The 16,819-nt window shown below is 42.1% G+C and overlaps 1 protein-coding gene across 3 annotated transcripts; it reads left to right on the forward strand.

Annotated features, from left to right (window-relative positions):
* The first annotated feature begins 7,022 nt into the window (after positions 1–7,022).
* si:ch211-198p11.6 lies at positions 7,023–13,216 on the forward strand. Of its 3 annotated transcripts, XM_038979605.1 has the most exons (5): positions 7,023–7,172; positions 7,502–7,567; positions 11,862–11,972; positions 12,316–12,468; positions 12,546–13,216. In XM_038979605.1, the coding sequence occupies exons 2-5, from the start codon at positions 7,559–7,561 to the stop codon at positions 12,630–12,632; spliced, it is 360 nt and encodes a 119-aa protein (XP_038835533.1). In that variant the 5' UTR covers positions 7,023–7,172; positions 7,502–7,558; the 3' UTR covers positions 12,633–13,216. The 3 variants fall into 3 exon arrangements, with proteins under 3 accessions (XP_038835533.1, XP_038835523.1, XP_038835542.1); XM_038979595.1 differs by having other exon boundaries at positions 7,023–7,567; XM_038979614.1 differs by lacking the exons at positions 7,023–7,172; positions 7,502–7,567 and adding an exon at positions 11,444–11,493.
* The last annotated feature ends 3,603 nt before the right edge of the window (positions 13,217–16,819 follow it).

Genomic DNA, 16,819 nt, shown 5'->3' on the forward strand with positions numbered 1-16,819 from the left:
GAGGGTTCCAAAGTGTTCTCCTTTGGTGACAGCCAAACAACCCTGTTGGAACCCCTTTCTCAAAGAGTGTACTAAACAAGTTTAGCCTGTAAAGTTTACACGGTTTCATTCTGTACTCAAACATCGGCCTGGTATTCCATCACCATCTCCTTTGCCATCTTCTCATGTATTTTCCTGTAACTCCATCCATCCACACACACACAGCATCGTGTTTACATTTCTCACATTTTAGGCATCCAGCTGAGGCCTTGGATGGATCATGTTGCACTGGGCACAGGGGTATATGTACAGTCATTTTTAGTGTGGTGGCAAAGTTGTTGAACATGAGAAGAGAATGTGGTTACTTGTGGAGGGAGAACAGTGACGATGGTGGGTTGAGCACCTGCAGTGAAGCTGATAGGTTGCTCTGGCTCATCACATCTTGACTAAAAGAAAGAGATTTAGAAATTAGTTCAACAGCTAAAAAGCCATCATTAACATACTCCCAGAGAGAGCAATACATTCAATATTCACTGAATGTAGTAGCCTACCCATCCCCATTTACAATTTCATTCATTAATGAAATAAATTAGACTATAGCACATTCAATGACATTATTATTGTAGACTATAGACTACTCCTGTATCTACCTTGTACAATACCGTAATCATTGAATGAAGTAGCGTACCATCCACATTTACAATTTCATTGATCAATTAGATAAATAATACTAGCACATACAGTTGCATTGTTGTAGAATAGGCTACTACTGTATCCACACTATATTTGAATACCGTTGTGGGGACAAAATATTGTCAGGCATTATTTTAGGTCTTTGAAATACGTTGTAGCTCGTTTCCCTTCTTCAGTGAAAAGTAGTTATGAATCCTCATTCAATTCAGTTTGATGTGTTTAATGTGTAGACCTGGTGACAGTGGAAAAATAAACCCATAGCGCCAGCACACAATGGCATGTAGGGGTAGTGTATTACAATGTAAAATATGTATATATCCTATAGCATCACGTGTGTATATTTTCATTTACAATCGAATTAATCCATGAAATAACTAATACTAGCACATGAAATTACATTATTTTACATTAGCCTACTCCCCTATCGACACAGTAAATATTGCCTACGTGCTTTCGACAATACGTTATAAACTTTTTTTTTTTTTTTTTTTAATAAACCAAATTTGCCTTATCAACACAGTAGGCCTAAATATTTCCTAACGATATCACAACTTAAATATAGCCAACTTACACTTCAATTGGATCAAGGACATCTTGGTAATTATTTTCATCGTCTCTAAGGAAACTAACGGTATCTTGGGCAGACACTCGAAAATCGCTTCTGCCGCTTGTACATTTTTATTTATTTAAATGAATGTCTGTGTCGCCGCCGAGCTTTCAAATACCGCGCCTGACGTCCCTACCCTGAACCCTAAACGTTTATACTTGATAGAGGTAGGGACATCCCAAAGATCCCCGATCGCACAGACCCTCTGGGAAAACCTATGAACTCCTCTATTCAACTGAAAGCCGTCTCATGAGTTCTGCCCCATAGGAAAAGTCCAAGTTGCTTTTATCATGCTCGTAGTCAACCTGTGATGTCACCGCATACGTCATTACCTGCTACTCCTCAGACCAAGCCCATGCATACACAGCTATACAAACGTGCAAGAGATACAATAGTTCCAGTGTTTTCTAAGGCCTCAGCAGTAAATGTCCACTCCCCCAAGTTGATTTATAGAGGTATGTCTGACTAGCCTCTTATCTCTTCTACTCCCCTGCAGAGCTCCTTCTTCACAGTCACACATTTCTGAGAGGGGCCTCTTTATAATGAGGCAGAGAGCGAGAATTAGAAAACAACCTTGGAACAATATTAAAACCTCATAATGTATATATATTGTTAATCTGTAGTCTAGGACCCTATAAATGTAAGGAGGAAGGATCCCATAGCCCATCCCCTTCTATTAATACCACATATTATAATCAATTATTATAATACATCAAACATTTGGTGCAGCCCCTATCATGACCCCAATTTGACCCCATCATTATTATGAGATGCAAGATGGCGCCGACAGAGATGGTCGCCTGACTTCAAGCCCTTGGGAAACTACGCAGTATTTTTGTTATGTATTATTTCTTACATTGTTAGCCCAGAAAATCTTAAGTGTTATTACATACAGCCGGGAAGAGCTATTGGATATAAGAGCGACGTCAACTTACCAACATTACGACCAGGAATACAACTTTCCCAAAGCGGATCCTTTGTTCTGACCACCACCCAGGATGTTGGATCTAATCCCAGAGGTTGACCCAAAACAACATCGCTGCAGAAGGGGTAGACGGAGCGGCCTCCTGGTCAGACTTCGGATGTGTGCACACCACCCACCGCTTCCGAGTATGTTACTCGCCAAGGTCCAGTCTCTAGACAACAAGGTGGATGAAATTAGGGCAAGGGTTGCCTTCCAGAGAGACATCACAGATTTTAACATTCTCTGTTTCACAGAAACATGGCTCTCTTGGGATATGTTGTTGGGAGTCGGTACAGCCAACGGGTTTCTTCATGTGTCGCGCAGACAGAAATAAACATCTCTCTGGGAAGAAGAAGGGGGTGTAATGACTCATGGTGTAATCATAACAACATACAGGAACTCAAGTCCTTTTGTTCACCTGACCTAGAATTCCTTACAATCAAATGCCGACCACATTATCGTCCAAGAGACTTCTCTTCGATTATAGAGAATTGTGTATACCCCCCCTCCCAAGCAGATACCACGACGACCCTCAAGGTACTTCACTGGACTATGTAAACTGGAAACCATATATCCTGAGGCTGCATTTATTGTAGCTGGAGACTTTAACAAAGCTATTTTGAGAACAAGGCTACCTAAATTATATCAGTACATTGACTGCAGCGTGCACGGGCAATACACTGGACCACTGCTACTCTAACTTCCGCGATGCATACAATGCCCTCCCCCGCCTTCCCTTCGGAAAAGCCGATCACGACTCCATTCTGCTCCTACAGTCCTAAACCCTAGAACCATTCAACGCTGGTCTGACCAATCGGAATCCACGCATCAAGATTGTTTTGATCAAGCGGACTGGGAAATGTTCTGGGAAGCCTCAGAGAAGAACATCGATTTATACGCTGACTCTGTGAGTGAGTTTATAAGGAAGTGCATTGGAGATGTACCCACTGTGACTATTAAAACCTACCCTAACCAGAAACCGTGGATAGACGGCGGCATTCGCGCAAAACTGAAAGCGCGAACCACCGCATTCAACCATGGAAAGATGACGAGGAATATGGACGAATATAAACAGTGTAGTTATTCCCTCCGCAAGGCAATCAAACAAGCAAAATGTCAGTATAGAGACAAAGTGGTATCGCAATTCAACAGAATGTATGTGACAGGGTCTACAGACAATTACGGACTACAAAAAGAAAACCAGTCAAGTCACGGACACAACCAGCTGGCTGGTGTGTTTACGGACATATTCAATCGCTCCCTATCCCAGTCTGCTGTCCGCACATGCTTCAAGATGGCCACCATTGTTCCCGTACCCAAGAAGGCAAAGATAACTGAACTAAACGACTATCGCCCCGTAGCACTAACTTCTGTCATCATGAAGTGCTTTGAGACTAGTCAAGGATCATATCACCTCCACCTTACCTGCCACTCTAGACCCACTTCAGTTTGCATACCGCCCTAACATGTCCACAGACGATGCAATCGCCATCACACTGCACACTGCTCTATCCCATCTGGACAAGAGGAATACCTATGTAAGAATGCTGTTCATTGACTACAGCCCAGCATTCAACACCATAGTACCCTCCAAGCTCATCATTAAGCTTGAGGCCCTGGGTCTCAACCACGCCCTGTGCAATTGGGTCCTGGACTTTCTGATGGGTCGCCCCCAGGTGGTGAAGGTAGGAAACAACATCTCCACTTCGCTGATCCTCAACACTGGGGCCCACAAGGGTGCGTGCTCAGCCCCCTCCTGTAGTCCCTGTTCACCCATGACTGCGCGACCATGCACACATCAATCATCAAGTTTGCAGACCACACAACAGTAGCGGGCTTGATTACCAAAAATGACGAGACAGCCTACAGGAGGAGGTCAGGGCACTCAGAGTGTGGTGTCAGGAAAACAACCTTTCACTCAACGTCAACAAAACAAAGGAGATGATCGTGGACTTCAGGAAACAGCAGAGGAAGCACCACCCTATCCACATCGACGGGACAGTAGTGGAGAAGGTTGAAAGTTTGAAGTTCCTCGGCGTACACATCACACACAAACTGAAATGGTCCACCCACACAGACAGTGTGGTGAAGAAGTCACAACAGCACCTCTTCAACCTCAAGAGGCTGAAGAAATTTGGCTTGTCACCTAAAACAAACTTTTACAGATGCACAATGAGAGCTTCCTGTCGGGCTGTATCACCGCCTGGTATAGCAACTGCTCCGCCCTCAAATGCCCTCAAACTACTCTCCAGAGGGTGGTGCGGTCTGCAAAACGCATCACTGGGGGCAAACTACCTGCCCTCCAGGACACCTACAGCACACGATGTCACAGGAAGGCCAAAAAGATCATCAAGGACAACAACCACCCGAGCCACTGCCTGTTCACCCCGCTACCATCCAGAAGACGAGGTCAGTACAGGTGCATCAAAGCTGGGACCATCAGACTGTTAAACAGCAATCACTAACACAGAGAGGCTGCTGCCTACATACAAACTCAAATCATTAGCCACTTTAATAAATGGATCATTAGTCACTTAAAAAATGCCACTTTAATAATGTTTACATATCTTACATTACTCATCTCATATGTACAGTTGAAGTCGGAAGTTTACATACACTTGGGTTGGAATCATTACAACTCCTTTTTCAACCACTCCACAAATGTCTTGTTAACAAACTATAGTTTTGGCACGTCGGTTAGGACATCTACTTTGTGCGTGACACAAGTAATTTTCCCAACAATTATTTCACTTCTAATTCACTGTATCACAATTCCAGTGGGTCAGAAGTTTACATACCCTAAGTTGACTGTGCCTTTAAACAGCTTGGAATATTCCCGAAAATTATGTCATGGCTTTAGAAGCTTCTGTTAGGCTAACTGACATAATTTGAATCAATTGGAGGTGTACCTGTGGATGTATTTCAAGGCCTACCTTCAAACTCAGTGACTCTTTGCTTGACATCATGGGAAAATAAAAAGAAGCCAAGACCAAGCCAAGACCTCAGAAAAAAATTGTGGACCTCCACAAGTCTGGTTCATTCTTGGGAGCAATTTCCAAACGCCTGAAGGTACCACATTCATCTGTAAAATAATAGTACGCAAGTATAAACACCATGGGACCACGCAGGCGTCATACCGCTCAGGAATGAGACGTGTTCTGTCTCCTAGAGATTAACATACTTTGGCGCAAAAAGTGCAACTCAATCCCAGAACAACAGCAAAGGACCTTGTGAAGATGCTGGAGGAAACAGGTACAAAAGTATCTATGTCCACAGTAAAACGAGTCCTATATCAACATAACCTGAAAGGCCGCTCAGCAAGGAAGAAGCCACTGCTCCAAAACCGCCATAAAAAAAGCAAGACTACGGATTGCAACTGCCCATTGGGACAAAGATCGTACTTTTTGGATAAATGTCCTCTGGTCTGATGAAACAAAAATAGAACTGTTTGGCCATAATGACCATCGTTATGTTTGGAGGAAAAAGGGGGAGGCTTGCAAGCCGAAGAACACCATCCCAACTGTGAAGCACGGGGGTATCAGCATCATGTTGTGCTTTGCTGCAGGAGGGACTGGTGCAATTCACAAAATAGATGGCATCATGAGGAAAGAAAATTATGTGGATATATTGAAGCAACATCTCAAGACATCAGTCAGGAAGTTAAAGCTTGGCTGCAAATGGGTCTTCCAAATGGACAATGACCCCAAGCATACTTCCAAAGTTGTAGCAAAATGGCTTAAGGACAACAAAGTCAAGGTATTGGAGTGGCCATCACAAAGCCCTGACCTCAATCCTAAAGAAAATGTGTGGGCAGAACTGAAAAAGCGTGTGCGAGCAAGGAGGCCGAAAAGCCTGACTCAGTTACACCAGATCTGTCAGGAGGAATGGGCCAAAATTCACCCTTATTTATTGTGGGAAGCTTGTGGAAGGCTACCCAAAACGTTTGACCCAAGTTAAACAATTTAAAGGCAATCCTACCAAATACGAATTGAGTGTATGTAAACTTCTGACCCATTGGAAATGTGATGAAAGAAATAAAAGCTGAAATAAATCATTCTCTCTACTATTATTCTGACAGTGTGGTGATCTTAACTGACCTAAGACTGGGAATTTTTACTAGGATTAAATGTCAAGAATTGTGAAAAAATGAGTTTAAATGTATTTGGTTAAAGTGTATGTAAACTTCCGACTTCAACTGTATTTTATACCATCTATTGCCGTTCAGCCATCGCTTATCCATCTATTTATATGTACATATTCTTATTCCATCCCTTTAGATTTGTGTGTATTAGGTAGTTGTGAAATTGTTAGATTACTTGTTAGATATTACTGCACTGTCGGAACTAGATGCAACCATTTCGCTACACTCGCAATAACATCTGCTAACCATGTGTATGTGACCAATACAATTTGGATTTGACTATGACTAGGTATATGTATCGTGGGTAGCTACCAAGTCTTAGTGGGTAGCTATCTAGCCCTATTGACTATGGATTTATCCATTCACTGAACCATCTTCCCGCCAGGACAATTGCAATAGAGACGAAACAAGATATACACAAGCAACATTTTATCCCGAAATCGGAGAGTATTTTCCATCGATTCAAGCCGAAATAATGGCAGCCATTGATTTCAATACATTTGTACCATATTTCTTTGCGTACTTACGTGCAAACGGAGTACGCATTTGAGAAGTGCCCTACGTGCTCCGTTTCGCATACTTTGATTTGGAATCACAATATGACCCTCCCAGGTAGCCGTCTGTTTCTATGGCAACTTCAACAGCAACGTTTGTACCGTGTGAAGCTAGCTAGCTAGTTGGCTATGAAAAGCTAACGTAATGGAGCAAACGAATAATGGTTTTTAGAATGTTTTAAGAAAGCACACAGGCTAAATGTTAAGACGTGAAATTCAGCATTTAACATACCGGTAGAAGTTATGTATTCATATATTGTGGGATGAGGGTAAATTGTCTAGTTAACGCGAACGTTAGTAATGCGTCACTAGCTAGCTAGGCACGTCCGTTTACAAACGTGTCTGGCCAGCTGTTCGACTTTGATAGCTAGCTATGTACTAAAATTATACGATGTGTGAAATCGCTTAAGTTACGTTACTAACTTGGGTTCCTTTCTTTGCTAACAAGATTGTATGCCAGCCATGGCCAATCCTGACTTAACTAACGCGTTAGCTAACTACTACTGTAGCTAGTAGGTACCGTTAACTTTGCTTCTTCTCTGCTGGTTTCATCCACCAAACAGCCGAAAGAAATGGGAGCCCCTTAAACGCGCCAGGAGCAAGAAGGAGATAGAGTGGAAATGATGATGGTATGTATGTTTTACAGACTACTCTCATTTTAGCTAATTACCATATTATGGAACGCCGTTTGGGTCTTTGCTTTGCGTGGTGGAAATACACACCTCACATAACACTATTTGACGCATGAAATATCCCTATTTGACACGTCAAATAAGCTTGTTGACCAATCAGGACCTGAATATGCCTTCACATCACAATTTAAGACGTTCGTAAAATGTTTACGTAGTTATTACACATTGATTACACTCACTAGTATTTCCTATGCTGGGCTCCCGAGTGGCGCAGTGGTCTAAGGCACTGCATCTCAGTGCAAGAGGCGTTACTACAGTCCCTGATTCTAATCCAGGCTGAATCACATCCGGCCGTGATTGGGAGTCCCATAGGGTGGCACACAATTGGCCCAGCGTTGTCCGGGTTTGGCCAGGGTAGGCCGTCATTGAAAATAAGAATGTGTTAACTGATTTGCCTAGTTAAATAAAATACAATCTCATAGCAATTCACCTATACGTAATATGATGCTGGTAAAGTTGTCTCGCGCACCTGCGGCATGAGGCAGACACACTTTCCCAAGCTCTGGGACAGTGCTGGTCAGAGAAAAGCTAGCTAAGTTAGCTGTTGGATGCAAACAATTTGTATCCCTGAAAAACAGCAAAACGACAATCTGTTTCAGTAGCTATAGCTAGATAGGTTTCATCATCTAAAATACGCTTAATTTATAAGAGTTTAATATTTGGTTGATGATGGTCTGACCAGGTCCGGTTAAGCCACACTAGCCACGCGTATAACGTTAGCTTGGGGCAACAGGTCTGGGTAACAGTAGCAGGCTTGCTTGTTTAGTTCGTTATCTAGCTAACGTTAGCTAGTTATTTTCACGAACTGGAGGTCGATTTCAATAGGAGAACAACAAGTGGCTGCCTAGCTAATACTTAGTCAGATGGATTCCCAAATCATTGCTAATAATATTGAAAATGATTGCAGATTCTGGTCATTGTTTTCAGGTTGGTTGCATTGGTGCTAGCTAGGTACCAAGCTGAAGCTAGCTACCCCAGAAGTACCCGTCAAAAGTTTGGACACACCTAGTGTTTTGCTTTATTTTTACTATTTTCTACATTGTAGAATAGTAATAGTGAAGACTCAAATTATGAAATAACACATAAGGAATCATGTAGTGACCAGAAAAGTGTAATATCTTATATTTTAGATTCTTCAAAGTAGCCACCCTTTGCCTTGATGACAGCTTTGCACATGCTTAGCATTTTCTCAACCAGCTTCACTTGGAACACATTTCCAACAGTCTTGAAGGAGTTCCCACATATGCTTGTTGGCTGCTTTTCCTTCACTCTGCAGTCCTTCACAAGAATTTCGCTACACCCGCAGTAACATCTGCTAAACACGTGTATGTGACCAATAAAATTTGTTTTGTGTTTTGGGTCAATGTCCTGTTGAAAAACAAATGATAGTCCCACTAAGCGCAAACCAGATGGGATGGCGTATTGCTGCAGAATGCTGTGGTAGTTATGCTGGTTAAGTGTGCCTTGAATTCTAAATAAATCACAGTGTCACCAGCAAAGCACCATCACACCTCCTCCATGCTTCACGGTGGGAACCACACATGCAGAGATCATCCGTTCACCTACTCTGCATCTCACGAAGACGGCGGTTGGAACCAAAAATGTCAAATTTGGACTCATCAGACCAAAGGACAGATTTCAACCGGTCTAATGTCCATTGCTCGTGTTTCTTGGCCCAAGCAAATCTCTTCTTATTATTGGTGTCCTTTAGTAGTGGTTTCTTTGCAGCAATTTGACCATGAAGGCCTGATTCACACAGTCTCCTCTGAACAGTTGATGTTGAGATGTGTCTGTTACTTGAACTCTGTGAAGCATTTATTTGGGCTGCAGTTTCTGAGGTTGGTAACTCTACTGAACTTATCCTCTGCAGCAGAGGTAACTCTGGGTCTTCCTGTGGCGGTCCTCATGAGAGCCAGGTTCATCATAGCGCTTGATGGTTTTTGTGACTGCACTTGAAGTATGTTTAAAAGATTTTGACATTTTCCGGATTGACTGACCTTCAAGTCTTAAAGTAATGATGGACTGTCATTTCTCTTTGCTTATTTAACTTGGTCTTTAACCAAATAGGGCTATCTTCCGTATACCCCCCTACCTTGTCACAACACAACTGATTGGCTCAAACGCATTAAGAAGGAAAGAAATCCCACAAATTAACTTTTAAGAAGGCACACCCATTAATTGAAATGCATTCCAGGTGACTACCTCTTGAAGGTGGTTAAAACCTCTTTGGGCTAGGTCGACAACATCCGGTGAAATTGCAGAGCGCGAAATTCAAAATACAAAAATCGTAATATTAAACATTCATGAACATACAAGTGTCTTACATCGTTTAAAAGCTTAACTTCTTGTTAATCCAGCCGCTTTGTCAGATTTCAAAAAGGCTTTACGGCGAAAGCATACCATGCGATTATCTGAGGACAGCGCCCCGCATACACCAGCATTAAAAACATTGTTCAAACCAGCAGAGGCGTCACTAAAATCAGAAATAGCGATAAAATAAATACATTGTTTAGTGGTTGGTTAGCTGGGTTGGCGAATTTTAGCCATATTAGCATTGACAGTAAATCAGTCAAAACACCTCAAACAAGACACGAGCTGTGTTCGAATACCCATACTAACATACTGTATATTACATGCTTAATGAGTATATACTATATACTATTAGTTAATTTTAGTATACTGTAAACAAACGGTATCCTTTCAGTTGAGCATACTAGTGCTTTCTACTGGAAGTTGAATTTGTTGCTATGGAACCCCTTGCTAGTATAACAAATTACTAGCTAGACATCATATGATTTCGGGTGTGTTCGTGAATTCAATCTGGAGTGCCAGAGTGCGCTCTGAGCGTTCGTAAGTCCAGAGCGTTGCCATATGGTCCATTTGTAAATTCAGAGCGTTTCGCTCTCGGAGCACACTGGACTCTCTGGCCGAGGAGTAGGGTTGATCCGAGTGTTGCGTTCTGACCTAACAACAGCAGTCAAGCACCCAACCTAACTGGCTAACATTGGCTAGCTTGCTAGCTACTTCCAGACATAAATAAGAACACCTCACTCTGACCATTTTACTCGCCCTAGACAGCTGGTTAGGCTGTTTTCATGTTATCCAGAGCATTGTTGACTGTAACTGTGCTGCTGGCAACAATTTAATCACGTTTTGTTTTGCCAACGTTGACTGACAACGATTATTTTCAGCAGGTGTTGGGCGTTCATAAATAATCAGTTATTCTGCGCTCTGGAACACTCAGAGGAGAGTGCTCTGAAATCGGAGTAGATAGCCAGAGCGAATTAACAATGGCCATTGAGAACGCACAACGCTATACCTTAGCTAAGCTAAGAATGAAGTGAATAATCAAGTCAATAAACGTTGGGTAGTTAGATAGCATTTAGTTAATATAACGTTACTGGAAAGTCTGATGTATTAGTAGCCAACTAATATTACGTTAAGTAACCTGCTAACATACTGCTGTAATGATATGCTATGGGGTTCGTAAGGATAGCGTAGCTAACAAATTGTCAGCCAACATAACGTGTAACGTAACTTATTTGAAAAGTCATATTACACTGCTCAACATTTTCTTAACATTTCTCATAATTAGTTAAAGCAATGAATTTGTATCCGCTCTCGTCTGACTTCGGCTGTATATTTTCCGCCATTTACTTCAAATCTGGAAAAGTTGTGAAGCCACGCCCATTTTCTGAAGAATTGCATTATGGACTCTAAAAGCACGTAAATAGTGTCCACTGCTTGTATTTTCGTATTTTGGCAAATTTAGTACGACATTCGGGAACTTTTGGCATACTAACTATATCCATACTATGACCAATAAGCGTACTACATAGTCAATTTACGTCACAAATAGTATGGTTAGTGCAATTAGTATGATATTTCGAACACAGCTATGGTATCAATAACAAGCTGAAAGAAGCCACACGATTCCCAACATGGCAGTTTCTTGTCATTCTTGCTAGCAATCTGGCCATCCAGAAACACAACAACAGGCTGACTTCTGCCCTATGGATGTGCGCACATAATTTGTCACGTTGTCAGCCAACCCATCTTTTACCAATGCAGTATTGTAAACACAGACGTAATATATATTTTTACATTATTTGCTAGGCATAGCTATCGAGCTAACGTTACATCAAACTAATGTGTGCATGGTATTCATATTAGTATAATCTTGAACATGCCATCTCCTGCACACAGTAAACTTGTTTCTATTCTTCCTCAGGTGTTGCCTGTGTGGGGCCTCACACTCCCTCTTCCCGCTGTACTGATGATTGTTGTTGGTTTTTACATGATTTTCCTTGCAATGGCGTTATGGTTCCGCCAATGCCTCAAGGTACAGCATTTACTTCCCTATCCCTATCCCTTCCCTATATGCTGTTGTCCAGATGAGAGACAGTATGCTGTTGTGCACAGATACCTTGCAAATGTAGCTTAAAAAGAGTGCAGTTCAACAAAACCAGGAAGATGAACCTTGAATCAAATATATTTTTTAAATACTTCAAGTGAGAGGCACTGATGCTGCAGATAGGGTCGGCTGACGTTGCCTTTTTTAATGTAGGCCTCAAACTGTACTTGACCATAGCAAACTGTCTTCACCATAAGCTCCAGCAGCAAATAGAGATATGGTTTGACTGGTGAGAGTGAGGTTAATTCATTCATGGCCTCTTGCCCTACAGGAACAGTGTTCTCCTGAGTGTGGTGACTGCTGTCCAAATATCGCCCCATTCGAGTACTGTTTAGCATGTGCAGAGTCGTGCAACTGTCGCATGCCATCACTGCGCTCGTGCCTTGACCAGACCTGCCCCTCAACCTGCCCCTCTCTTCCTAATGTGAGTAAAACCCCTGAGAGTGCGACCGATCAGGGTTTGAACCACATGTTCTTACCCCATGCTTTGTTTCCCCACAGTGTAACATGTGGGACTGTGCTTGCACCTGCCAACCCCCAGAATGTGAGTCCTTCAACTGCCTCTGCTTCGAGATCAAGTTCAGATAGAGGGAGAAACGGAGGAGTGGTAGGAACAATGATGAATCCTAACTCAAGACGCACAGCATGTTTGCATATTCACACATTGATGTTAATGGACAGTTTGTGCAAGAGGAAGGAGTTATCCATTCATCCCTAGAGAAATGGAAAGGGAAGACGGGGGGTGGGTTACTGTGTTTATGTACCAATATGAAAATACAATCTGAATCCTTGTAACACACAGCCTTAAAGTGAAAGGCTATAACCAGTTTATGGATAGTTGTGCCATATGTGTCCAAGGGAGAGCAACATTATCAGAGTGCTATTACAATATAGGGCATCTACTTTCATTACAGCACAAGTACAATTCTGTGCCTCTGCAGCAATCCAATACACTCATTGTACAAAACATTAAGCTCACCTGCCTAATATCGAGTTGCACCCCCCTCCTCCCCTTTTGCCCTCAGAAAAACCTAAATTCGTCAGGGCATGGTCTCTATATGGTGTCAAAATCGTTTCACAGGGATGCTGGCCCATGTTGACTCCAATGCTTCCCACAGATTGTGTCAAGTTGGCTGGATGTCCTTTGGGTGGTGAACCATTCTTGATACACACGGGAAACTGTTGAGCGTGAAAAACCCATCAGTGTTAGAGTTCTTGACACAAACTGGTGCACCTGGCATCTACTACCATACCCCTTTCTAAGGTAGTTCAATCTTTTGTCTTGCCCATTTACCCTCTGAATGGCACACACAATTAACATCTCAATTGTCTCAAGGCTTAAACACCCTTCTTCAACCTGTCTCCTCCCCTTGATCTACACTGATTGAAGTGGATTTAACAAGTGACATCAATAAGTGATCATAGCTTTCACCTGGATTCACCTGGTCAGTTTATGTCATGGAAAGAGCAGGTGTCCTTAATGTTTTGTACACTTGTAGCTGATGTAATACTTCCATGATGGTTTTAACTGTTCCTTAATTCATTAATCAGTTATTTTTATCACATTTACACTCAAGTTTTACACATTACATATGTATATACTGTAGCTTTGACGCTGTGGACTTGTACTTTTTAAGCTATTGACCAATGTCAATTAAAGATGACTATTTTTAAACTTATCAACGGCCTGTATATCTCATGTTTGGAGATTTGACAAATGTGTGCTTTAGAAAAGTAAATGGAAAGGAATAAACCTTTTTTTCCTGATGAAATATATTGTGCGGTTCTCAAAATATGCGCAATATTGTGACATTTCCTCAGTATGGTCCTCTCCCAGCCTCAAGCAACATAAGACTGTCAGTCCCATCATTATTTCTCTCATAACAACTGTCACATGAGCCCTGTCACTTGACAATGACCACTGTCCCAAATCAACGGTCAATACATTCCAAAGTACCAACACAGGAAAGAAAATGTGTTGCAGTCAGCTGACTTGCCTGAAAACCTACACACTAGATTGTATCTTTTGGCTCAGTTACAGCAAGAAGTTAATTTGAGGCAAGAATTACTACAATAGGTTTACCACCAGTCCCACTTATGTTGCCTTTAAGTCAAGTGCCTGTAAGTCAAGTGACATAGCTTTGGTTTGTGGAAAAAGGCAACCAAATGCCATTGACTGGGTTGTTCCAGGTGACATGAGTGTGGCAGGTGGAGGATAGTACAGGGGAACAGATAGTGAATTCTTCTTTCAGCATTAGAGCTGGGTTCATCGAAGGGTAGAGTGACTGGATTGAGACTTCTTTCTAGGGCATTTTATTGTCATTCCCTTTTGCAGAACTTTTCTGTGTAGTCGAAGTGATGTGCGTTTATAACACACCATCTCTCTTTCTGTTTCCCTCGGACTCTGTATCTATAACCTTTCCCTCCTTTTCAACGCCGCCTCTCATGCATTCCCTTTGTTCTGTGGTTGTGAAGGTCGCTATGCCCTTCTCTAGTTGCTGTGTGTGTCTCCATCGCCTACTAAGATTAGCTATGCTGGCCAAATGTCAAAGGTCATGAACAGAGGATAACTGTGGGCCTAGAGGGGCATCGCAGACGTTCTCCAGATCGTCTGCTTTCCCTCTCTCACAACAGTCTTCTTATACCTCCACCTCAGAAAATGTAGGAGGCATTGACCATAACCCTCTCTGTGTATTCTGTGTCAGTCTGCAGACTGTACAGAATGTGAATGGTATTGCAGCCTCGTCCCATGCATACTACTCTTCTATAGCCAATCACGTAATCTTTTGATGTATAGTTCGCTGACGTTACAGCACATGCAGTGGGACCGGGCTAGAAGCTGTATTGTGTTACTGAAGCTATGCCATCTTTTGAGCTCGTGTATGCCATGTTTAATGCTGCCATGTTCATAAACAACAGTGATTTATAGATGTGTTGAAGTGTTGAGAGCCTACTAACCAAATGACAACATGATCCAACACTATCAAATGTATTTTGAACAGTGCATGCAATCCATGCAAGCTAGGACATGTTGGTTATCCGGATGTTGTTTCCCAATATTTAGCAACACTTTGCATTTAATTGTGCCAAAAAAACATGTACTTTGGTAGCATTAAGGAACTAACTTTGAATTGTTACATGTAATTCAAATATTTCTCCCAAAGGGGTTAAAATCCCATGTTCTATGCAGTATTTGGGGCAACTTCAAGTAATTTGGGACAACTCCATTTAATAGATATGAGATTAAGTTCCTGCTTTTACTGAGTCAACCTGATGTGGGACAGGAAAACTGTTTAGTCAGGCTTATGGTGTCCATATTCAATAGACCAAGCGGATGTTTGACAAACCTACCTGACCTTCCATTGGAACAGTAGTGTACATTTTGTGTTCTACTAGTACATTCTATGAGGAACAGATTCCCATTATGCTACTACTAAATCTGCTATATTCTGGCCGCTGGTGTTTGACACGGTGTCCGAAGGATGCGAGAAAAGGGGCAGCCTTGTAAACTGGATGCAGTGACCATTGTAGACAGACATGCGGTGAATCCAACTCATCCTGGAGAGGTGAAGGTTAGCAATGAATAACAGTACTATTCACACAGACTTATCACTGCAGTGCCAACTCCCCACAATTACACACACACACACACATACAGGATTGATACACACTCCACCTTTTGGCCTCTGTGGAAACAGGAAACACTCTTCACAGCACTTCGACTTCAAAGTTACTTTTTTTGTATCAGGTTAGGAGAATTAACATAGAAGGTTAGGAGACTTCGGTTAAAATAAGGAAAGGGATCAGGGTTATCGAAAATGCTCTGCTAACCTGCTACTAAAATAACTTTGTATCGAAATGCCTTGAAAAGAGTGTCCCCCTGTGGAAAGAGGAATGGTCAGTCTGTGGTCCCCTGGGTAGCACAGCGAGCCAGGGTGTATTATGTAATATGGTGGTCTGACTGCGCCAGAGGAAGGTCATATCACACAAAGACTGAAATCAATACTACCAAGGCAGAGTTTAGGAAACGTTGTTACAATGTGTGATGATGGTGCTGAATGTGAACCCTTGCTGTGTTCCAAGTCATTGTACCAATGGAGGCTAAGGCTGAACATCAACATGGCCAAACTAAACCAGCACATCATGTTTCACACCAGTAACATGGAGGGACGGATGGGTGACGTGGATGGAGGTATGGGTAAAGGAAGCGAAGGAGAGCAGAATTTGAAACCAAATTTGAACGAGGGAGACAATGAAGTAATGAATGGTGATGACGATGATGCACATTGAGCATGACAATGCTATTTTGAGCATTCAAATGTAGTTTAGCGCAGGCTACAGTGTCTATAATATGTATTTTGAATAGCTTTGCTGCCAGTAGTGTTCTGTACATCTTATCATCATGTTGTATTTATAATATAGTAGGTCTATTCATTTAATTGATTATTATGACCAAGGTGTATTCTTATTCCATGTAAACTATCATTATGAATAGTCTCAAGCCAAATCTGCAGCAACATAACATCCCTGAGGTTTCAATTGAAAAGGCATTCATAGTAGGTCTAGATTGAGGATAATGCCGCTTCTGTGGTACAGTCTGGCTTCAATGCGGCACCACCACAAAGTAGTGTGCCTTTTTGCTGTGGCTGTATATCACGGGCACGTATATAGCATGCAGTATTCACGTGAGATCTGTCACGTACATGATCACAAATCTTTCCACCTCTTTATTCCTAAAACACTCCTTCTTTCTCTTCCGTCATTCAAAAGAACGG

Source organism: Salvelinus namaycush, chromosome 3 (assembly GCF_016432855.1).
Source record: "Salvelinus namaycush isolate Seneca chromosome 3, SaNama_1.0, whole genome shotgun sequence".
Lineage (NCBI taxonomy): Eukaryota > Metazoa > Chordata > Actinopteri > Salmoniformes > Salmonidae > Salvelinus > Salvelinus namaycush.